The sequence below is a fragment of the Vombatus ursinus genome, unplaced genomic scaffold (genome assembly GCF_900497805.2).
Source record: "Vombatus ursinus unplaced genomic scaffold, bare-nosed wombat genome assembly UNPS02014810.1, whole genome shotgun sequence".
Taxonomy (NCBI): domain Eukaryota; kingdom Metazoa; phylum Chordata; class Mammalia; order Diprotodontia; family Vombatidae; genus Vombatus; species Vombatus ursinus.
Window position 1 is genome coordinate 40513032 of NW_020954588.1, and position 24635 is coordinate 40537666.

Below are 24635 nucleotides of genomic sequence, written 5' to 3' on the forward strand. Positions count from 1 at the left end.
CTGTAAGAGGCCTCTCTTGTCCCCCCCTCCCCATAACTAGTGGCTGCCCCTTCAAGGCAGTCTTGAAGTTTTCATATAAGGTGGAGAAGAATTCAGAATGCTTGTGTCATAGGGTCTCAATTTTCTTAGTAAAGAAAGAGCTAAGTGAGATCACCTTTTAAAAGGGAAGAAATGGGAGGGGCTTAGGGTACGCTGGTAAATGTCCAGAAAAAATGTATTTATGACATCCTTTGAAGTTTCAACTACATCATTAATATTTTTGCTAACACTTTCTTAAGTTTGGATAATCAACAAGTTGAACTTAAGCCTTGATTTGTTTGAATGCTCACACTGAAAACTGAGCAATTTGCAATGAACACACACACCTTTAAGTATTATAGAAAAGTTACTTCCAAGTTACGTCAGATCAATCTTGTATGTCCATAGTTGGTTGCATAGTTGTGAGCTTCTTGAGGGACTTTCTTTGTATCTCTTTTGCTTGACACAGTGCCCACACACATAGTAGGTGCTTTATAAATGCTTGCTGACTTGGCTTGTTGTTGATTTATAATTCATATACATATATATAATTCACACACATAACTCACACACACAAGTTTCACTGTACCACAATCTGCTCTAACATGGAATTATTTGATATATTATGGCTCTACCTTGGACCTTGTCCAAGGGATTTTATGGTCAGATGTAACAAAAGAAGGAAAGTAACAGCACCATCGTGCTTTAAAAATAAAAAAGGTCCTGCTGAATGAGCTGAGAACAGCATTATAACAAGGCTGCAGGGCATTTTTTTTTAATTTCTAAAGAGTTTCTTTAAATTAGCATTAAATTTTATACTTATATATTTAATTATAAGTTCAACAAAATACATTTTAAAGTTTGTAAGTTCCAGGGAGGGCTTGGGCAGCAGCTGCCTCAGGCCATCAGCCTGCTGCCAGGCTCATACCAAAAGCCCTTCCAGCAGGGGTGACTGCACCGTCCAGACTTTGATGTACTGCTGGATGGTTAGTGCCCTGAGTTAGCTCATTAGCACATACATGTCAGGCAGCCTCTGGAGATGGACAATGAGTTTGGCTCAGAATTGAATAGAAGGAAGAGAGGAGACTGGGTTGCATTTGTGAATCAGAACCATGGAAAGAGGCTCACAATTTTGGTATCACCCTCAACTTTTCACTCTCCTTTACCCCACAAATCCAAATACTGCCAAATCTTGCTATTTCTACCATTATAACATCTCTCATATACATTCTCTTCTCTCTACTCCTAACAGTTACAACCCAGGCCATCATCTCCAGACTAATGCATTAGCCTTCTCATTGGTCTCCCTGCCTCTAGCCTCTCCCCATCTGATACCAAGATGATTTTTCTAAAGTATAGATCTGATAATATCACAGCCTGTTCAATGAGTTCTTCTAGTGGTTCCTTGTTATATCCACTAGGCAGGTGTTTCCTGCCTTCTAGTCTTCTCATGCCATGACCCCTTCCATCCATTCTGTGACCCAGTCACACTGGCCTATTTGCTCCATTTCCCATCTCCATGACTTTGCCCTGGCTGTCCCCCATGCCTGGAATGCTCTCCTTCTTCAGCTCCAACTTTTAGTTTCACAGGCTCCCTTCAAGATTCAAACAAAATCCTACATTCTGCACTGTCTGAGTGCCCCCAGATGCTCATGCCTTTCTCTCTGAGATCTCCTTCAGTTTAGCCTCCATCTTGTATGTACCTTGTTATTTTCACGTTATTTCCCCCTTTAGAAATATGAGTTCCTTGAGGGCATGAACTAGCTTTTGCCTTTCTTTGGATTCTCAGAGTTTAGCCTAGTACTTGGCATACAGTAAGAGCTTAACAAATGCATGTTGACTGACTGACTCCTGGGGATGCTTTATGGTTGTCAGTCTTGGAACACTAGTTACTCAGATTTCTCGTTATGGGCTACCAGAAAGAACTGCTGTAAAGTGCATCAGCCCAGGAAATGGGAACAGAAAGGACAGAACTGGTCATGGAACAAGACTGAGGGATAGCTGATGGCCAATATGAGCATCACACTTGTATCAACAAAATGTGTGTGTGTGTGTGTGTGTGTGTGTTTGTGTGCGTGAAGGGTGTCCTAAAAGTCTTAGTGCAGGTTTGAACTTTAACTTTAAAGCCTCACGAAGATCTTTGGAAAGCCACATGTATGCATTCATGCATGCAATATACACACATGTATGTGTATGCACATATGTGTTTATATACATACACACATTAGTGTGTACATATATACTCACACATACACATACATCCACAATGACTTCCAGAAAGTCTCCAGAGCATTGGGTGGATCTTCTGTAGAAGACTGTCAGGAGAATATGACCAAGGATTACAAAGGATGAGAGGAGGAGGCCATAGGTTGGGATGTGCACTGAGGAAGAGAAGAGCCATGGTAACGAGATCACAGATCCACTGATATCTTGGAGAAGAAATTCAAGTGAAGCAATGTGGATTTTGTTCTCATTCCCTGATGCCCCCCCTCAGATCTGCCCCCCACCTCCACTTTCTCAGCTCTGCCCTCATATCCCCCCCTCCACTTTCTTAGCTCTGCCCTTATATCTCCCCCCTCAGATCCTCTGCCCCCTCTACTTTCTTAGCTCTGCCCTTATATCTCCCCCCTCAGATCCTCTGCCCCCTCCACTTTCTTAGCTTTGCCCTCATATCTCATATCCCCCACTCAGAGCCTCTCCCCCCTCCACTTTCTCAGCTCTGCCCTCATATCCTCCCCTCATATCCTCTCCCCCTCCACTTTCTCAGCTCTGCCTTTATATCTCCCCCTCAGATCCTCTCCCCCTCTCCACTTTCTCAGCTCTGCCCTCATATCTCCCCCCACTTTCTCAGATCCTCTCCCCTGACTCCACATTCTCATGTGGCTCCTTTCTCCTGAGATATTCTCTCTCCACCACCTATTGAAACTATAGAATAATGAGCTGGGAGGAACTTGACAGATCACAGTCCCCCTGTATTGGAGAAGGGAGCTTCCAAACTGGAAAACACAGATCTTGCCCCAAAATCACAATCATTCTAACAATGCTAGCTGACATTCCTAACAGAGTGATCTCTTGTTTGTGAACGCTTTATCCTTTATCTCCTTTGATGATCACTATAGCCCCAGAAAGCTGCTACTTCAGATGCCATTTTACAAATGAGGAAGTGGTAGTTCTGAACAGCTTCAAAGTTCACACTCCTAGGAAGCTCTCCTAGCCCAGATTCAAAGCTCTCAGCTCACGGAGCTGTCCACTGCACTTACCTACCTCTTTCTGGATTTCAGTAGAAATTTCAAGCAGGATGCAAAGGATGGTGGAAAGGGTCCTGACCTTGGGAGTCATGGAACTCAAGGGTGAATCCTCTCTGTTCAGGTATGGGATGGATTAGATAGAGAGTTTCTAATGTCTACCCCAACTCTAAAAACTTCAATTTTCAGATGACTCGGAAAGCCAATGCTAAAGCAGTGCTCCTGGCTTAGACTTATGATCATTCTTATGCTGCTCCAACGCTCTGATGGATCTGTGATTACATGATTATTATATTAACAACAACACCCATTTATATAGCACTCTAAGATTACATAAAACTAATGAAAGTTAGTGGCTAACATAAATGCTAAGAAAACCAATTGTGATTTTCATAAAATCTCTAAGCCTGAAGGAACATGTGAAGAGTTTTGAGGATTTCATTTCTTATGTTTGTACTGATATCTAGGAGGGGTACCAATAGGTAAGTGGAATTTTAAATAAATAAATTCTCTTCAAGAAGAGAATCCATCCCACTCATCTTTTTCTTAAATCAGGGGCTCTTAACTGGGGGTCCATGGATCCCAAAGGACTCGGGATGGGGACAAAATTAAATTTTTTTCCACTTTCTTCTTTAAGTGAAACTTAGCATTTCCTACAATTATATGAAAACATGATTCTAAGAAGGCATTTTGTGGGCTTCTCTTATCTGTCAAAAGGGTTCACAACACAAAAGGGTTCAGAATCTCAGTTTAGATTAATACCTTCCCTTTTAAAGCAATATATATATATATATATATAATTATATATATATATATATATATATAATTATATATATGTCTCACAAAGTCACTTGTTCTACAGAGGCCTCTTTGATACAATCATCTCCACCATGATTGGTTCTCTTTTCTACAAAACCCCTTTGTCTCTCACAAGTTTCTCTCCTCACAGTTAACTCTTGACTGACTAACAGTAGAAGGTAATAAACAGATACCAGGCAGCATAGCCAGATTCCTTTATTTAAATGGAAACAAAAACACACACACCCAAGCTCAACCCCAACCCTACCCTACTTTTTTTTTTTAGACAGTATACTCTCTCAAAGGAGACTTCTGCATTAGAGTCATGGAAATGGACAGTGGCACCAAATGGCAGAAAGAGATTGTTTAGTTCAGTCTCATTTTACAGAAGAAACTGGGTCCTAGAGAGGTGAGGTCACTTCCCCAAGGTCACACGGGCAGTATGAGCCAAGATTTGAACCTGTGTCCTCTGACACCCAACCTAATGCTCTTTTCATCACACTATGCATTTCTCCAAGGACCATATCCTTGTGTTACATGTAAATAATGTACAGACAAAAGCATTGTAGGAAGTGGGAAGAGAACAAGCAATTAAGAGCCTGCTATGTACAAGGTACTGTACTAAGTGCTTTACAAATATTGTCCCATTTGATCCTCACAACAACCCTGTGAGGTATTATTATCCCCATTTTATAGTTGAAGAAATTGAGGCAGACAGAGGTTAAGTGACTTGCCCCAGTTCACACAGTTAGTAAATGTCTGAGGCCAAGTTTGAACTCAGGACTTCCTGACTCCAAGCCCAGTGCTCTATCTACAGCACTACCTAAGCAAATACGCATAGTATTATATGATTAGGCTATCTATCTCAGGCACCTTGGGTTCAGATTTTCTCTTTGCCATTCCTTCTCTCTAGTATCTCAGACTACCACTCCAGTTTTCTGAATACTTTAAGTGGAAGAAGAAGAGGATGTCTGGATCCAGGAGCAGAAAGCCATAGAATGTGGTGGTATTGGGGGCAGGAAGGGGAGGAAATGGTAGATAAGCCCATGAAGACAATTCTTAGGACAGTACATAGTAAGGCACCAGGATGATATTCGAAGTGATCCCAATTCTGGGAGATCACGGGAGAATTCCAGGATTCTAGCAGCATTGCACTTTGTAACTGGGGTTCAATAGAACATACATTGAACTTTCAGAAATTTTTATCGGTATCCTACCAAGAGTGAGAACAAATGTCTGAGAAGGTGTTCATGCTGAGTTGAACTCCTTGCTACAATCATAAAGCATCCCACCAATTGTATTTTAGGTGCTTAAAAATGATGAGCTCTATACATTGGCATGCTCAAATGTAACAAATTATTTATCCAATACCTCAAGCTTTAATTAGTTACTACCTGGTCAATTATGGAGAAAGATAACATGGCCCAGAACTTTCAGAGCTGGCTTGAGAGCCAATAAGACTGGATTCAAGTGCAGCCTCTTAAACATTCAGGCTGTGTGACCCTGGGCGAGTCACTTAACTGCTCAGTCTTCTAGGAAACTCTAAGATTAGAAGTTGCAGGAAAATGCCAAATCATACCGGTGGAGGGAACTTCCTCACCCTGGGAGTTCTCTTGACCTTTGAAATCACAGGTCTAGTCCCTAGATATGTCAAGGGCCTGCGATAAACACGGTGTGTGTGTGTGTGTGTGTGTGTGTGTGTGTGTGTGTGTGTGTGTGTGTGTAAGAAAAAGAGACAGAGACAAATGGAGAGACAAAGAGAGACAGAGAAGGGGGAGGAAGGAGATAGAGACAGAGGTGGAGGAGAGAGAAAAAGAGAGAGATTCAGTCGTCTCTCTGGTCTTAGAAAATTTGCCCAAGGCTTAAAAAAGTTGAGTAGTGGGCCAATAATAATACTACTGCTAGTTAAGCAGTAGTGGCTGGGTTTGAGGCCCCATCTCCCAGACCAATACTCTCTTCCATATCCCATGCTGCCTCTCTGATGAAAACACTTTGGCAAAATTGATACCATTTCAAAAATGGCCCTACAGTCTGAGGATTGCTCCCCTGATCCACTGAGATTCCAGAGATAAAGCCTGAAAGATGAAATGTAGAGGAAGGAATGGAAGAGGCAGTATGACACAGTGACAAGCGCCCTCGTTCCCGAGTCAGAAGATCTAGGTTCCAATTCTGCCTCCCTGGATAACTCTGGGCCAGTCATTGGGCCGTTTCCTCACCTGCAGAATGAAGGGGATAAACTAGATGGCTCTGCAATCCTGGGACTACATGACCTCCTCAACCCTTTCCAGCTCTAAAGCAATAATCCCCTCCTCTCATTTTCCCCAGCTGCTTCCTATACACCATTCAATGACAACAACAACTTCTCTACGGGACTCCAGCCTTAGTCATAAGTTCAGCTTGTGAACAGCCTTATTCCACATGCAATAAACCCACTGTCAACAAGCATCAAAGCATAGGCCTTGTGCTGATAGATGCCTGGATTTCTAAATATCAAAATTTCAAGTGCCCCCGGATTGCACAAATGTCATCACCAGGGATACAACAGTAAATAAAAAGCTGTCCCTTCATGTCAGGAAAGGCTGGAAGGAAATATTTTATCTGTGAAGGACAAGAATGAGAGAGAGAGAGAGCGTGCTGTGCCATTTCCCTAGTACAAGTGGGAGTATTTGGCTTTGATTGAAAGATTTCATGTCTTCGAGTCACAAAGAGAATGGCAGTGGTAAACTCAACAACCATAATTAAAACATTTTGATGTTATGTTAATTTAATATGCGCTTTCTCTGGGGAGTCCAGACAGTAGCTTGTGCAAGCAGCAGCCTTGTTGAAATGTTCCCCCCCCCCAGGTTCCATTTTTTCTAGGAAATGCAGTTACGTTCCTCACCCCTGGTGTCAGAAGTGCTTGCACCCAATTTCCACTAGCCCCAGGGCCCTGGAGTCTGAAAATTATACCTGCAAGGCAAGCATTTTCTGCTGCTTGCTTACAGCCGTCTCACAGAGAAGCTCATTTCAACTCTGCCCCTCAGTTGCATTGGAGGGCATCATTAATGATTTTAAATTGCAACTGGTGCTATATCTCAAAACAGTGATAAATGGGGAGCCCCAGTCTCCTTAAAAAGGAAGAAGAAGAAGAAGATATCTGTCCTTCTGTCATGGGCAAAAAGGATTTGGGACATGTGCTAACCTGTCCAGGATTCCTATTACAGATGCTCACATAGCAGACCTCTCATTCTCTCCCTCCTCCCTCCCCATACTCGTCCCCCGTGTCTGGGTTTCCTGAATTCAAGGCAGTTGCCTCTGAGAAGGACTGCAGGTGGCCCCTTTTTCAAAACGGGGAGGTCGGCGCCCTGAAAGGGGGCGGGCTCCCACAATGGCAAACGCTTCCCTCTCCCACAAGCCAAGTCAATTTCGCCCCGTCTGCCAGTCAAACAATAGCGACGATTTCAGGAAAGCCCCAAGTCCCTGCGGATGCAAGGGAACAGTCCAACTACCCAGCACAGGAGAAGGGCGAGGTGCCTTCCTGCTAGCTTCGGGGCACGGGTCCCCCTCAGCAGGGGGAGCAAAAACCCACCAACAGCTGCATCTCAGGGACTCCGGCGGCGGCAACTCCCGCCGCCTGAAGTCTTCCCTTAAGCCGCCGGCTCTGGGTGCCAAGCCTCGCCCCGGTGACTCACCCCACCCGGTGGCACCCCTCTCGTCTGCAAAAGTCCATACCAGGGGGATGAGTCGCTGCTTCCCTGAATCCAAGACTTTGCGTGGCTCCCTCCCTCCCTCCCTCCCTCTCCGTTTCTCCCCACCCCGCCCCCCATCCCGAAAAGCCAGACAGCTTAGTCTACAGAGAGTGTGAGCAAAGGATGGGAGAGAATGGGGGAGGGCAAGAGAATGAATGGGCCAAAATCCTCGCGCTCTCTCTGCACACAGCATGTTAAGGACAACCAAGCAACTTACCGAGGTGGAGTTTGGTTTCCCCTGACTCTGGCTGCGTCCCTCCTGCTCCTGAAACTGTAAGCCGGCGAGATGCCTTTCCAAAGCCTCCCAGTCCATAGTGGGGAGCTGGGGCTCCTCCTTGAGACAAGTCCCACTCTCCATGGGGTGAAGCGGGAGGAGCCCCGCGGGCCCCGGGCCCGGACCCGGGCCGCCCAGCCGCCCCCCCGCAGGCCGGCCTTTCTGCAGAGGGTTGGGGTGGCCTCCTCGGTGCCCTGTCAGCGGCCGATCGGCTACCACCACGTTGCCGTTGTGCCTGAGGTCCGGAGGGGGATGGAGGTTGCCATTGGGGACTGGGGGCGGCATGACGGTGCTCCGGGCGCCGGTGCCGGTGCCGGTGCCGGTGCCGCCGCCGCCGGTGGGGGGGTTGCTGACGGTGCTCCTGATGGAGGTGGGGGGCTTCACATCGCCCAGCTCCTTCGCGTAACTCCTCCCGTTGGCCGGCTTTTCATAGCGGTGGCTCCCGGCGGTGTGCCCGTAGTGCCTGTAGCCTCGGTCGTCGCCGTCCTCCTCTTCTTCCTCCTCCTCTTCCTCCTCGTCCTCTTCTTCTTCCCACTCATCAATCACCTTCTTCTGATAGACTTGGAAACTCTCCTCCTCCTCCTCCTCGTAGTCCTCCAGGGCAGCCACCAAGTCCAGGCTACCGGGGGAGGAGGAAGAGGAGGGCGAGGAGGAGGATTTGCACTCGGAGCACGGGGTCACTTTGCTGGAGTTGGAGCGGGAGCTGGAGCGGCTACTGCTGCACGCGTCACTGGCTAAATCCATCCCATCCTCTCGGTAATCCTGGGCGGGAGCAGAGAGGGAGACCCAGTGAGAGAGAGAAAGAGAGACTGGTCAGAAAGAGCCGCCAAGCCGGGCGTCCACGGGGAGCGAGACTCCCTCCTGCCGGCGGACCGGCTGCAAGGCGGCTGCCGCCGCTGCCGCTGCCGGCCCGGGGAAACCAAGTCTCCTCCTCCCCTCGTCCTCCCACCCCGGGGCCAGGAGGAGACCAGAGCAAACCTGAGTGCACTCTCCCGCCGCCCGGGACTCCACTTGCAAAGGGGGCACTTGGGCGGATAGCAGAGGCGTCGGGGTTTCCTTTCTCACCCCACCCAGCAGTCCCCCCACCCCCACCCCCACCCCGCCCCCTGCTAGTCCTTCCTGAGGACCAGAAAGAGACTGAGGAGGTGGATGCACAGCAATGGACGCTCGGAGACTTTTAATGAAGGGGGAGGGGGGGAGAGGGAGAGGGGAGCTGCTCTTTACAGTTTCCCTATTGGAGCTTCTCTGCGACCCCCTGCTCTAAGAAACACACACACACACACACACACACACACACAGACACAACCTTTTTGGATACGACACTTTTATATCGTCTTGGAGGGTGAGGGGGCACGAGCCGCGGGGCAGCCACTAGTTTTGCATTCTGCAGCTTGTCTTTGCCCCTTCTTTTCTCAGCTCCCCCTCCCCCCACCGCGGTCCCCCACGCCAAACCGGGAGCGCGGGGGGTGGGGGGGTGGTGGTGGCGGTGGTCCGTCTGGGCATACAACTATGACCGTGACTTTCTGGCAAGTGGGGTGGGGCTATTGGTCCTGTCTTCCTCTTTCCTGCCCCCGCCCCGTCTCCAGCCTGTGTGTCTGCCGCCCCCCCCCCCCCAGCTCTCTAGCTGGCCGGGGCGCAGGAGGCATCGCCTGCTTGGGTTTCCTTCCGCGCCTGCCAGCTCGGGCTGGGGCCGAGGCTGATTCGCCTCTCACCGGGCTCGGCTCCGCCTCGTGGCCAGCCTGGGCTCCCGGCTCTCCCTCCTCCTCCTCCTCCTCCTCCTTCCAGCCCCGCCAGCCTGGGGTGCCCCAGCCCTGAGCCGGCTCATGCCCAGCGGAGCAGCCGAGGTACCGGCACCGCCACGGAGAGAAAGCTTCTTACTGGGGACCAAAAAACCGTCCCGCCTACAGAGCATGCCCAGACCGGGGCCTGGGCGTTTCGGGCACGCAGTCCGCTCCTCCCGGTTTTCGCTGCAGCTGGGATAGGGGTGGGGAGCTAGACAAGAGAGATTCCGGGGCCGGGCTGGGACGGGGCCTTGAGTCTGAACCCTGGGCGGGAGAGAGACAGAGAGAAAGGGGGCGGGGATAGGGCCCGGGGGAGGTGGCACCCTGGGGAGGAGCCCCTCAGCATCACTGGACTTCGCCCTCGGTGGCCAGGGTTCCCTGCCTGGGTCTCCAAGTAGCAGCCACTCCAGGGATACCACACATCTGCAGGCGAACAGAGGCACACAGGCGTACACACACGCACTGTAGGAGAGAGTGGGGCCATAGCTCGAGCCTGGAGCGAACCTCGAGGTTCGTGGCCCATGGTTAAAGAAGGTAATCCCCGGGCCTTAGTCAGAGACTCGTTTGATCACTGGCTGTGGTCCCAACCGAGGACTTCAGTTTGCCCTGAAAGCATCTGGCTCTCGACATGCTCCTTCTACTGTCCCTGGGTTGGTGCCAGAAATCTCCCCAAACGCAAGTCTCCTGAAGTCCCCGAGTGATCCCATGTTGGAAATCTCCCGTTTGGGAACCCGGATGACGTGCGCTTCGTGTTCACCATCATTTCCCCTCCCACCCACCGTCCTCCCGGCAGCTTCCTCTCCCTGCTTTGCTTCCCTCCAATCCTCCCCCGCCCCCCATCCCCTTTCAAAGTTCAAGTGCTGAACCTGTTGCTGTACGTGCCTTCCTTCTCTGCCTCCCGTGGGGAATACATGACTTCTGGCAGGAAAGAAGGATGCTGGCTTGGTCCTGGTACACAACATTTCATCTCCTGCCTCCAAACCTTTGCACAGCCTAGCCCCTAGTCTCAAATGCACTCTCTTCTCACCTCTGTTTCTGAGAACCCCTTTGGCCTTCGAAACCCAGCTCTGGGGCCCCTTACTATGGGAAGGGCTTTCCTTTGACCCCTCCCACCTGTTAGCGGTTTCTATCTTGGAAACTACTCGGTATTACGTAGTAACTGCAGGCCTGGAGTCAGAAAGATTCGAGTTCAAATTCGGCCTCAGACACTTACTAGCTGGGTGACCCTGGGCAAATCACTTAACCCTGTTTGCCTCAGTTTCCTCATTTGGAAAACGAGCAGCTCTCCAATAACTTTGCCAAAATTCGCCCAAACGGGGTCATGAAGGGTCAGGCACAATTTAACAGGAAGTCCTGTAGAGACTTGGATAGAGTGCTTTTTGTTTGGTTGGTTTTTTTGTGAGGCAATTGGGGTTAAGTTACTTGCCCAGAGTCACACAGCTAGTGAGTGTTGTATGTCTGAGCGCTGAATTTGAACTCGGATCCTCCTGACTCCAGGGCCGGTGCTCTATCCACTGCGCCACCTAGCTGCCTCCTTGGCTAGAGTATTTGACCAGATATCGGGAAGATGTGGGTCCCAGTCTTGTCTTTGGCGCTGCCAATTCTATGACCATGGATGGGAGCACTGAGCTTTGCGCTTGAGTTTGGAATCATAGAACCTGAGGTCTAATCCAGCTCTGCCATTTAACTTGGGCTGATCGCTTAATTTCTCTAGGATTCAGCTTCTTCATCTGTAAAATGTGGGAACTGGATGAGATGACCTGAGATCCCTCGAGCTCTTGGCAGGCCTTAAATAGAAGCCAGCTGATTTATCAATCTCTGCAGTCATCCTCTTTGAGCTAGTTTTCTAACTTGTGAAGAAAGGATAACATCTCCAGCCCTCACTTTACTGGGTTGCTGCAAGGCTTGCATGAACTCTTGTTTGTAAAGTACTTTGCAAAGTTAAAAAAAAACCCAGAAAACCAATCACCCTATAGATATCAGTTATTACTATTAATGTAGCATTCCCGAATGGAACGTAAGCTCTTTGAGAAGATGGATTGTCTTATGTTTTGTCTTCGTATTCCCTGTCAGGAGAACAAACATAGTACCTGGAAGTAATAGCCTCTTAACAAGTACTTGTTGAATGAATGAATAAATGAGGCCGCTTCCAGTTTTGTTTTCAGGGTTATTTTGTTCAGGCCAAAGATTTAAGGCTAAGGATATTTTCAGGGAAGGAGTCACCAGAATCTAACTTGTGGAAATAGGCAATATTCCTAGCCTAGGAAGTACCCTAAGTCTGCAACCGGCAGATAAGTGATTTGGAAAACTAGCACTTAACTTGTAAAGATGCTGGTGAAAAGAGTTTTGCCATAGTGCTAAACTGAGAGCAGATGATTTTTCCCAAGGTGTTGGATCTAGTCTGGCTGAGCTAAACCAATTCTCCTTTAGAGTGCCAAAGTCATCTTTTAAGGAGTAGGAATGAGGAAATATTTGGAATTCTTTGAAGGGGAGGGGTTGCTGCATTTACACTTCTGCTAGAGGAGCCATTGTTTTTAAAGATTTCTGGCAAGTGAGAGGTCTTTCCTTCCTTGGGTAAATCTCTGCTAGTGAAGATAGGGTTGACTATTAACTTTTCCTAATATCTGGGTCTTGTAAAATAGCTTGCTTAAGTGGTCTGTGCCTCACGATTTAAAAACAGAGTAACTCATTATTACTTTAATATGGGTCTTTTACGGTGGTTGCCATAAAATGGCTTGGTCAACGATCTTAACGGGTCTTGATTTTGTTAAATTGTTGAGCCTGGTGTCAACTGGCTGCCAGCCGATCCTACCACAGCCACTGCTGAGTTTAACACCCTATTAAAGGCTAGAACTATCGGAGTCACATGTTGTCAGGCATCACATAAAATAACTGTCTTTCAGATGCCAAGCCCAGCACTGCCACTCTTTGGGCTCAAAAAGTCCTACAGGCACAACTCAAGTAGATAAACAAAGCCGGATTAAGTTCCGAGAAAGTACTTTCTGCCCATTTTCACCCCTGGGCCTTTCTTCTCTTGTCTACTCCACCCCAATGAAATCCAATCACCCTTAAGCAGGCTATCTGCCTCCAGTAGAAGGCATCTAGGTGTGGTGGACAGAATCAACTGGACTAGCCTTATCTACTTCTTGACCTTAGCCACAGATGATCAGTTTCCTCATCTGTAAAATGGGGATAACACCACCTGTAGTACTGTCTTCACAGATTAATGGATGCAAATTCCTTTGCAAAACATGAAGAATCTTTAGTTTCCTTCAATTCAGCTCAAGTACCAACTCCTGCACGAAGCCTGAGGATCCTCGGAGATGCTAATGCCTCAGTTGTGTCCCTCTCCAAATTACCTTGTATTTATTTTGGCTATTTGTTGTTCAGTCATTTTTTCAGTCATGTCTGACTCTTCATGGTCCCATTTGAGTTACCGATAGGTAACATGATGTCTCCTTGGATGGAATGAAAGTGCTTTGAGGGCAGAGCCTTTTACTTCTGTCTTTGTATCTTCAAGGCTTAGTCTAATGCCTGGTACACAGTGCTTAATAAATATTTGTGGTTGATAATAGCCATTTGAGGGTTATGGAAGTGTGAAAATTCCTGCTATTGTATTCCCCCCCCTCCGTAGAGTTAACAAAATACTAATTTAAAACAGACCACTCAGCTTTCGCATCATCATAAGGGCCACCTCCTACAACCTTTCCTTGTTTCCCAATATGTTGATGTCCTCCCTAAAAATATACTATGTAGATATTTACCATTTACTTTGTTGTATACATGTTTTCCTTCCTTGATAGTATGTAAGCTCCTTGAGGGCAGGGATTGTTTTGTTTTTGTCATGCTTTAACAGCACCTGGCACACGCCAGAGACCAGAAATGCTTGTTCAATTGAATGGAATAAAATATTGGTCAGGCCATTTACATACCTGGCTGCTTGATGTCTTTACCCATATGGTAAACAGTCAGCTAATACGGCAACTAATCTAAGGGTAACACATTTAGGAAAGTAAATGCTGGGAAGTGCGGTGGGGAAAGGTGATATATAAGATGCTGCCAAATCAAATAGGGACGGCTTTTGAATTATCGGGACTGTTGAATTATTTCAGAGGGCTCAGACATCCTTGATTGGCTGAACTTGTCCCCAATTTCACCCTCTTCTCCCAGGGGGCCTGCTGGCCCACTTTCCCTTCCAGATCCAGTCTCTTGCCAGCAATCAACTTACCTTGGCACTACAAGCCCTGGCCCCTCCCAGATTTAAAGAAGATTGGTGAGAGAAGGAGACAGAGAAAGAGACAGGGAGAGGAGAGGAGAGGATAGAAGAGGAGAGGAGAGGAGAGGGAGAGAGGGAGAGTGATGGAGGAGCCCAATGGGAGGTAGAGCTTACATGTTTACACTGATGGTTTCTTTTTTCTTCTAATTTTTATCTCGGTGATATTGGGTCCTTTATTTGTTGCCTGACCCCTCAGAGGGAAGAATTAAGTAAGGGTGATTTAACATACTTAGGTTGGGATCTAACTTGGGGTTATTTGGGGGTTTGTATCCCCCAGCATCTAGTGCATTGTGCTTGGCACTTAGTGGGTGTTTAAGAATGCTTGTTGACTGACTAAACATCAAGATAGAGAGGCTAAATTCAGAGAGTATTTTACAAGGATGGATTCCCAGAAATCCAGTTTTTGAAAACATACAAGGAATCTTGGTCTAGTGAGGTTAAGATTTGCTGGGTGTCACACAAGCAGTGAGCAGCAAAGCCTGTTTTTGATCCAGAGTCCTCTGACCAAATCTGGTGTCCTTTCCAGGGGACCATCCTATTTCTATTAACTAGTGCAAACTAATCCTAAATCTGCAGGCCCCCAAGATGACAGGTAAACATATCAGACAGATCCCCTTACCCTAACTCCCATCCAAAGAAGTTCTCAGGCCTCAGGTTATGCATTGAGGCATATTTTATTTTTGCAGAAAAAAAGAAGGGAGCTGACAAGAGCAGCCTCTCTCTTTCTCTCTCTCTCTCTCACACACACACACACACACACACACACACACACACACACACACTTGCTTCACCTCCTTTACCAATTTAAGTGAAGTACTATTCCCCAAGCTAATAGTTTAACTGTGCAAAGCAAGTAGGGGCATTGGGTGTCCTTCCTAACCAACCACAACTTGATATAAGGAAGACAGGGCTGGAATGGAGTGGGGACTTAGATCCCAGTCCTAGCTTTGTCACTAAAGAGCTTTGAGGCTTTCTTTTCTAGACTCAGGTCAAATCTTATCTTTAGCAGGCCTGTCCCTCCCTGGCATTGTGAGTGCCTTTGGGCCCCGACCTCTGAGATGACTTCCAGTTATACATCTGTAGGTACAAAGCTGTTTGATTATTGTCTCCTCCATTAGAATCTAACCTCCTTGTAGGCAGGGGCTGCTTTGGTCTTTCTTTGTATCCCTGGCACAGAGTAAGCCCTTAATAAATGCTGGCTTGCTGGAATCATAGGTTAGAGCTGGAAGGGACCTTAGAGATCATCAACTCCAACTCCCTCATTTGACAGATAAAGACACTGAGGAAAAGAAAGGTTGAGTGACTTGTCCAGGGTGATGTATCTGGTAAGTGTGATGGCTTCCATTTCCTCATTTGTAAATTGAGGGGATTGGTGCCCTTTGACTGGGGGATGGTTAAACACATTGTGGAATATAAACATAATGAATATTATAGGCTTTTGTGGGAAAGAGACCAAGAGAGATTCTATGAAACATGGGGAAATTAATATAAATTGAGGCAAAGAGAAGAAAAGGAGAAACTAAGGAAAAAAAAGCTATACAATGGCTACAATAATACATAGAAAAAGGCCACAGAGACAAAAGGCCCAGTTGGATAATTGTAATAACTGATCTTGGTCCTAAGGAAGGTTAAAGAGACGCAACTTCTCTTTTCCTTGAAGAGATGGAAGACTAGGGGACCCATTGGTACTGAATATTGCATATTCTGTCACTGGTTGGTTTTGCTTAAGGACTTTTCTCTGTTAGGAGGTCCACTGGATTGGGATGAGTTGGAATTGGGCAAAGCTGGAAAGGCCTGCTCTAGGTAAAAAGCATGACCATTAATTTTTTTTTTGGAGGGGTCTAGACCAGTGATTTAGCAGTTTAAATCAGTTTGGATTAAAGAAACCTCTTCAGCCAAAACTTATGAGCAATCTTAAAGCTTCCCTGAGGGACACTTAGAGGTTAAATGACTTTCCAGGGTCATACAGTCAGTATATACTTAACTTCAAGTAACCCCTGAATAAATGAAACGTTAAAAACTTGAGTCATCATGGAATTGAGAGGTGGACTGTTTTGCTTTAATAGGAAACTGACTTAGAAGGGCAGCTGAGTGCACAGTGGATAAAGAGTCAGGCCTGATGTCAGAACACTTGGGTTCAAATCCAACCTCAGATACTTAATAGCTGGGTACCCCTGGACATGTTACTTAACCCTGTTTGTCTCAGTATCTTCATCTGTAAAATGATCTGGAGAAAGAAATGGCAAACCATTTCAGAATCTTTGCCAGGAAAATCCCAAGTGGAGTCATCAAGAGTCAGACATGACTGAAACAACTGAACAACCACAAAAACTGACTTAGAGACAGGAAACCAAGCAAACATTTCTCTAGATGGATCAGTGTTAAAAATCAGGGTTCCATTGGAATCAGTACTAGATGTGACTTTCCTCAAGAAAGATATTGTGGCATACTCATCAAATCATCAAAAATAATAAAAAGCAATGAAACTCAATGCGGGTAGGGTTGGGGAGAAACAGGTACACTCGTTCACAACTGGGAAAACCACAAACATGTAGAATACTTTTGAAAAGTATTCTGGCATTACATATCAAAAGTTACCAAAACAATCACACTTGTGAACCTAATATTTCCATAGTTGGAAATATACTCAGGTAGGATAATCCAGGACAAAAAATGTGCTCTATTTTCAAAGATTTTCATAGCAGTATTGTAATTACAGAAAAAACTGGAAGCAAAAGAATCATCCAATTAGGCTTTCAATACATTATGGTTCAATGAGGTAGTGGAATACTACCAGGCAATTAAGACTGACAAGTATGAAAAATATGGAAAAATCTAGAAAGATCTTAATGAAATAATGCAGAGTGCAAAAGTAGAAGCAGAAGAATGGTGTGTAACCCAACTACAACCATAAGAGAGGAGAAGTGACTAACAATGTATGGCCAAAGAATCTCGAGGGAAACAGAAAACTGGTTATACTTTATGTGTTGAAATTAATTCATTTAGCTGTAAATAGTCCTTAAGCAAGTCTGATTAGTTGTACTGCTATTCACCATGAAGTGTTTTATAATTTTTTTAAAATAGAAAGATATAAAAGAAATGGAAAACATCCAAACAGGACAACCAAAAGGATGGGAGTGCCGTTAGGGACCGCTATATATAGACATGCTAGAGAGAATTGGACTCTTTACTTTGCAAGAGTGAAAGTGCTTTAAACAGAGGCTCTGAGTTTCTAGATTCCAGGAGCTGGTAGACACTGGGACTATAAACTTTGACTAGGGCATTCTGAAGAGATAGATCTATGATAATATTGCGCATGTGGGAGACCTATGCATTCTTTGGGAGAACTCAGTCACCCCTATCTGACCACTTCATGTCTAAATCATGAAATGAAGTTATAAATAGGCAGCTAGATGGTGTAATAGATAGATAGTTGGACCTTGACTCAGGAATATTTCAGTTCAAATCCTACTTTAGACATTTACTAGCTGTGTGATCCTGGGCAAGTCATTTAACCTGTCTTAGTCTCAGTTTTCCCATATATAAAATGAGGATAATTCTAGTACTTATCTCATAGAGTTGTGGAGAATAAAACGAGACAAAGGAGATAGAGAAGAAGTTCTCAAAGGAAGAAATCCCAACTATCAACAGTTATATAAATGTTTACTAATTAGAGAAATGTAAATTAAGGCAACTCTGAGGTTCTCTTTCATACCTATCAAAAAGCAGAAAAATGGACATATGGCTGCAGGGAGTGGGCTGGGAGTAGGAGAAGGCACTTTAATACATTTCTGGTCAAGCTGTGAATTGGTTAAGCCGTTCTGGAAAGAAATCACTAAATTGGGCATATCTTTTGATGTAGTAATACCATTATCAGGCCCATCAAAGAAAGAGGGAAAAGGCCTATATAAATAAAAATATTTACATTAGCTCTCTTTGTGGTGATAAAGAATTAGAAACTAAGAGGAGGTTGGTCTATCAATTGGGGAACGGCTGAACAAATTGTGGAATACAAATAAAATGGAATACTCTTGTGCCAAAAGAAATGATGAAAGGGATGGTTTCAGAGAAACCTGCAATGACTTGTATGAACTGAGGTGAGGTGAAGTGAGAAGAACCAGCAGAGCTATTTATACAGTAACAACATTGTAAAAACAAATGTCTTTGAAAGACTGAAGGATCCTGATCAATGAAGTGACCAATCAAAGGAGGGATGATAGAGCATGCTACCCACAGAAGAGGTTTTGGATTCTAGATACATAATGAGACGTACACTTTTGGACATGGCCAATGCAAGAATTTGTTTTGCTTGACTATGTTTGTTTGTATTGAGCTTTTTTCTTTTTTTTTTTTAATGGGAGGAGGGAGAATGGGATAGAGAAAATAAATTTCTGTTCATTGAAAAAGTAAAATTAAACTAATGCTCTTTCAACTGAGAAAACACATATAAAGTACTTTGCAAAGCTTTAAGTGCTATATAAATGCTAGCTATTACTAAAACAACAATAACAAACAACAACAACATTTTCTAAATCTTAAAGCACTATCTAATTCAATTTCTTTATTTGTGAGGTGGGCCAGTGTCCATCCCTGACTCTCCTACTTCTTATCTCTGTGACCTTGGGCAGGTCACAGCTTCTCTGGGCCTCAGTTTCTTCATTTGTGACAAATGATGGTGTTGGATTAAGTAATTGATAAGGTCTTTTCCATATCTAAATTCTAGGATTGGATAAAGCCGAGAAAGACAGAGTATCCTTTTCCATTCAATCATTCTCTTTCTTTTCTCCCATTTGCTTTCTTCTTTTCTCTTTTTTCTCTCCCTCTTCACTATCTTGTCCCACTATGTCTTACTCAATAGAGGTTGACCATATGTGACTTTTAAATGCTCTATATCTCCTAATTCTTTCCATTAGAGCAGAAAATCAGGAATTCACTTTAATATTAAAAACCAGTTACAGGTTAAGTAGTTTTTTTTCTAAATAGGAAAAAAGTCCTGCCAGTTCTAAATCATGATAGCTCACTGTGACGCTAATGTCTGCAAAGCTGCTTCACTCACTGTGACTCTCAGAGGTGATCAATACCATAGCAGCCCTGAATGTTCTCTCAGGTACTAGATGAGTGCCTTGTAAATGATGAGTGATGTTCAGTTGACCACTTGGCCAAGAACTGTCAAATCCTTTTGGGTGCTTTCACTTTGGATAGGATACATAAGCTCTTTGCAAACCTTCAGTGCTTAATAAATATGAGATGCTACAACTATCATTAATTTTATCATCTCCAGGTTTGGGAAGCATTCCTCATATAGGTCTGGGCATGGAAATGTCAGAATAATTAGAAAAAGGAAAGCCAATGTTAACCTATTAAGGATAACAAGAAAATGTCTGGAGAAGAAACACATAGTTTATGTTTATTATGCAAATTTAGCACAAATAACATGCCCCACAACAGATGACCCTTCTAACTATTTCTATACATCTAGATGTGGCCACTTAGTGATTCTTTTTTTTTTTTTTTGATAAGGCAATTGGGGTTAAGTGACTTGCCTAAGGTCACACAGCTAGTAAGTGTCAAGTGGCTGGATCCGAGGCCCAATCTGAACTCAGGTCCTCCTGACTCCAGGGCCAGTGCTATATCCACTGCTCCATCTAGCTGCCCCTACTTAGTGATTCTTAAGCAAAACTTTAGAGACCATGGAAAAAAATCACCTTTGAAAGGCAGGGGGGATAGCCCCTGCAAAGGCCCAGAGATGGGAGAGAAAAACAACTTATGTGAAGAACACAATAGGTATTTGTAAGTCAAGTTAAGAAATATTTATAAGTACCTACTAAGCACTGGGCATTGTGCTAAACCTGGGACAAGGAGCAATATCCCAAAAATTAATTAACATTAATATTAAAATTAATATTTAAAAATTAATATTCCATTATCTTAACAGAACAAATTAATATCCCAGACTGAGGCAACTGGGTGACCGTCACTAGAGATCTAGACAGGAAGTCAAGAAGGCCAGGCTTAGCTGTGTGACCCCAGGTAACCATCGGTTACCCTCTCTACCAGCCTCAGTTTCCTCATTTGTAAAATGGCATGGTGACAGCTATAGCCCCTACTTCACAAGCTTGTCTCCAGCTCAAATGAGAAGGTGGGTAAAGCACTTTGTAAACCTTAATGGGCTAGATAAAGTGAGTTGGTACAAATAGTGCTGAGTGCTGGCTATGGCTTAAGGAAGACTTTTTCCCACCCGCCATTTACAGAGGCACCTTTTAGTTAAATACTTCTCTAAAATCATTAAAAGTATCTCAACCTTCAGTCCTTTTTTTATTCTCTATAAAACCATGGAATTTCACTGCCTTGAAGAGAAAAGAAAATTTCCCGAATACAAATAGAAGGCAGATTCCTTGGCAGTTTTCAACATGTGGAATCCAGCTCCCAGACGGAAGATAATTGCATAACAGTCTATCAAGGACAAGTGATATTGGAGGGTATCAAAGTGCATGTCAGAATGGAGGCCTGTGGTGTGGCTGGAGGCAGGAGACCTGTTCCAGTCCAGACTTTGCCACTTACTGGCAATAAAACCCTGTGCTAAGTCATGAGATTTCCACACGTGACCTCACTTTCCACATCTGTAAAATGAAAGGACTGGACTGGAGGATTGCCAGGGTCTCTACAACAATGGCCCTCCTATGATCTGGAGAGTACTTTAAGCAATGGGAAATTTGTCATCAATGGGATTAGTTGGGGTTAAGATGTAGGTGATAGTTAGGTGGCACAGTGTGAATAGAGGACCTTGCCTGGAGTCAGGAAGACCTGGGTTCAAATCTATCCTCAGACACTTGTGTGACCCTGGGCGAGTCACTTAACCCTGTTTGCCTCATTTTCCTCATCTGTAAAATAAGCTGGAGAAAGAAATGGCAAAGCACTCTAGTATTTCTGCCAAGAAAACCCCAAATGGTGTCGTGAAGAGTCAGACATGACTGAACAAGGTGTTGGAATCTTTTTTCCATCTAAGTTTTACTTCAAACTGGTTGGTAGGGTTGTAGGATCATAGACTTGGAGCTAAAACGGACTTTTAAAGTTTCTAGACCAATAAAAATGGTGAAGCTGAGGCCCAGAGAGGTTGTGATTTGCCCAAGGTAGTGTCAGAGTGGGATCTGAACCCAGACCCCCTGATCTCCACAGGATCAAAGAGTTAGAAGTGGAAGAGATCTCTGAAGAGGAAGTTCATGTTTCCAAACTTGCCCAGATTTTTCTTAAGTTTCTCCTCTTGCCCTGCCCCTCTCCACCATAGGTCTGCTGTTGTTCAGGTGTGTCTGACTCTTCCTGACCCCGTTGGGGGTTTTCTGGGCAGAGACACTGGTGTGGTTTGCCATTCCTTCTCCAGCTCATTTGACAGATGAGGACACTGAGGCAAACAGGGTTAAATGACTTGCCCAGGGTCACACAGCTAGTAAGTGTTTGGGGCCAGATTTGAACTCAGAAAGATGAGTCCTTCTGACCTCGGGCCCAACCCTCTCCACTGTGCCACCTTGCTGCCTTTCCATATCACGGGCAATTTTAGAAAACGACAGTCTATGGACAGCTCTCAATTCATTTTCTAAGACTCAATGAAAGATAAAAATCACATAATAGGACATTTACAGAAACCAGGGTAAGATTTTGGAAGCTCTCAGAAGATCAGGACAGTGTTAAAAGCAATACAGGCTGAAACCCTAGTGGGAATTCTGGGAAATACCAGATGAAACTCAGAAACTGCTCATGGACGTTGTTCTGTGGCAAGGCTTAGCAAGATGGCAGTGGGAGTTCACCAGTTTGTCAAGAGAGAAACACTGCATACAATCCACCTAATTAAGGATCAGGGGCATCATGGCAGCATGGACTGTGAGCTGGCCCCTGCCTAGGAAGATCTGGGTCCAAGGCTGACTTCTAAAACATCCTGGCTGTGTGACCCTGGAGAAATCACTCAATGTCTCTGTGCCCTGGTCTACCCTTTAAGTCAAGTAAGTAGAGCTTGGATTTCCTAGCTAGGACGTTTATGCTAATCAAGTCACAGGGGCAGCCCCTAGCACTAGTATTAATTAGGGACACACTTGCCTAGGCAAGTCTGATTTTCTGGAAATAAGTGACAAGGTAGGAAGAACACTAGGCTAGTCACCACCTAGAGTAGTTCCTTAGTTTCTTTGGATATAACAATCTTTGTACTACAGCTAAACTCAGATTCAAAGTTCTGGCTCAGTCACCTCTGGGACATTATGGAATTCGGTTTACCTCTCTGGGTTTCAGTTTTCTTCATAAAATAATTGAGTCGGATTAGAGCTGCTTAACCTTTTTGTTGTCATGGACCCCTGTATCAGTCTGGTGAAGCCCACAGACCCCTTCTCTGAATAATGTTTTTAAATTCACAAAATAAAATGCATAGGATTACAGTGGAAATCAATTATATTAAAATTCAACCAAATGATAAACATTTATTAAGTGCCTGCTATGTACCAGGCACTGTGCTAAGTGCTAGGGATACAAAAGGAGGCAAAAAAAGTCCCTGTCCTCAAGGAGCTTAGAATCTAATAGGGAAGATAACATGCAAACAAATTTATACAAATCAAGCTAAATACAAGATAACTAGGAAATAATTAAGAGAGGGAAGGCACTGGAATTAAGAGGGGTTTAGGAAGGCTTCCAGTGGAAGGTGGAATTATAATTGCGACTTAAATTCAGTTATAAAAGTATATATATATGTGTATGTAGACATACGTATATATATAATATGTGTGTGCTGAATATATATTTATTGAATGAATGATTCAATCAAACTATATTGAAGATACATTTTAAAAACAGTTTGATATATACTCCAGAGATTTAAACATAAAACAAAAAGAAAGCTTTTACTTCTTAAATTAGACCTTCTTTGGAAATTTTATGGGAAAATATGGAAAAGAATTAGAGGGCATGAGAAGGGGTTGTGATTTACATTGGTTAAGGCAATACTAAAGTTCACAAACCCAGGAGGTCAAGAACCTGTGGTTAGTTCTAGCACTAAGATAACAGTAATAGCTAACATTCTCTGAGTACTCTCAGGTTTACAAAGTGCTTTAAATATGTTTTCTCATCCGATCCTCACAACCACTTTGTGAAGGCATTATTATTATCACCATTTTACAGATGAGGAAACTGAGGCTTAGGAAGAGGTCATGTGACACCTATGACCAGATCATACAATTAGACCAAAATTGTTATTAGCCTATTTACTGGCTGTGTGACAGCAGGCAAGTTACATCCCCTCTCTGGGCCTCATTTGTAATACAATAGAGATGGAATAGATGATTCCTAAGGCTCCTTTCAACTCCAAATTCTAAGACCATAAGTGCTACTGCACTCACATTACTTACATTACTGCATGTAGTAATGGCAACCTGGGAACAATCAAAACGGTGCCGAGGCGTTCGTGGGGGGATATTCCCCCATAGGCTGCAGAGTGGTCCGGGCAGGTGAGCCAGTGTCCTCTATAGTGGAAAGGACCTTAGAGGTGATCAAGTCCAGCCCCAGCATTTTATAGATGAGTAAACAGACACTTAGAGGCAGGCACCTGCCCAAAGGAGCGTCTCCACATCGTCTGTTGGGATTTAGAGGCTGGGAAGGAGGCGGAGCTCCATCCTCTGGGAGCATTAGAGAGATTGGCAGAGCCATAGTCCCAGCCAGTCCCGGCTGAGGCCGGATCAAAGGGATATGTCCTCGTGTGGGCCAAACTAGAGTTCATGGCTTTGAGATGCTGGAAAGAACCAATAAAGGCAGGAGAACTGGAGAAGTCAAGATGAAGAGCTTGGGGCTACTGAGTTTGATGATTCCTTCCCTGCCCTTCCTTTTCAGTGACGTAAACAGATGACAGCGTAGAGATCAAAAGGTGACCTAGGTCTGAATCACAGTTCTGATATAGGAAGTGTGGCGTGATAGAACATGAGACTTGGAGTCAGGAAGACCTGACACTAACTGTGTGGCCCCAGGCAAGTTACCTAGCCTCTCTGAGGCTCATCTGTAAAAGGAGGGGTTGGATCTGATGACCTCTGAAGGTCTAGGCTGGCCCTGTTGAATTAGGAAGCAAATTGTCCCTCCGTGTCTAGAATGGACTCCCTCCTTAATGCCACCTCTTAGAATGCCTAATTTCCTTCACAACTCAACTCAAGGGCCATCCACTTCATGAGATCTTTCCTGATTCCCCCCACTCCCCCAGCTGTTCGTGTCTTCCCCTGAAATAATTATCTTGTATTTATTTTGTGTGTATACACATGTGTATGTGTGTATACAGATATACACATATGTGTGTGCATGTGTGTGCTTGTGTTTTCTCCTTGAGATCAGGAGCGTTTCATTTTTATCTTTCTATCCCAAGCACCTAGAGTAAGTACTTAATAAATGGTTATTAAGTGGTTGATTGGTTTCAGGCTTTATAGTTGGGGAAAAAACAAACAAATAGAGAAACCAAGTACTTGACAATGCACAAACTGCCACATCATTTAAGGGGCG

At 44.7% G+C, this 24635-nt stretch overlaps 1 protein-coding gene across 1 annotated transcript in view; it reads right to left on the minus strand.

Moving 5' to 3' along the window:
* Positions 1–24635, minus strand: part of LOC114052984 (schwannomin-interacting protein 1-like) — a 206371-nt gene that overhangs the window by 155522 nt on the left and 26214 nt on the right. The window contains exon 3 of the mRNA XM_027875784.1: positions 8007–8825. Coding sequence (XP_027731585.1) covers positions 8007–8807 — 801 coding nt within the window. The 5' untranslated portion in view covers positions 8808–8825. The remainder of the gene's footprint in view (positions 1–8006; positions 8826–24635) is intronic.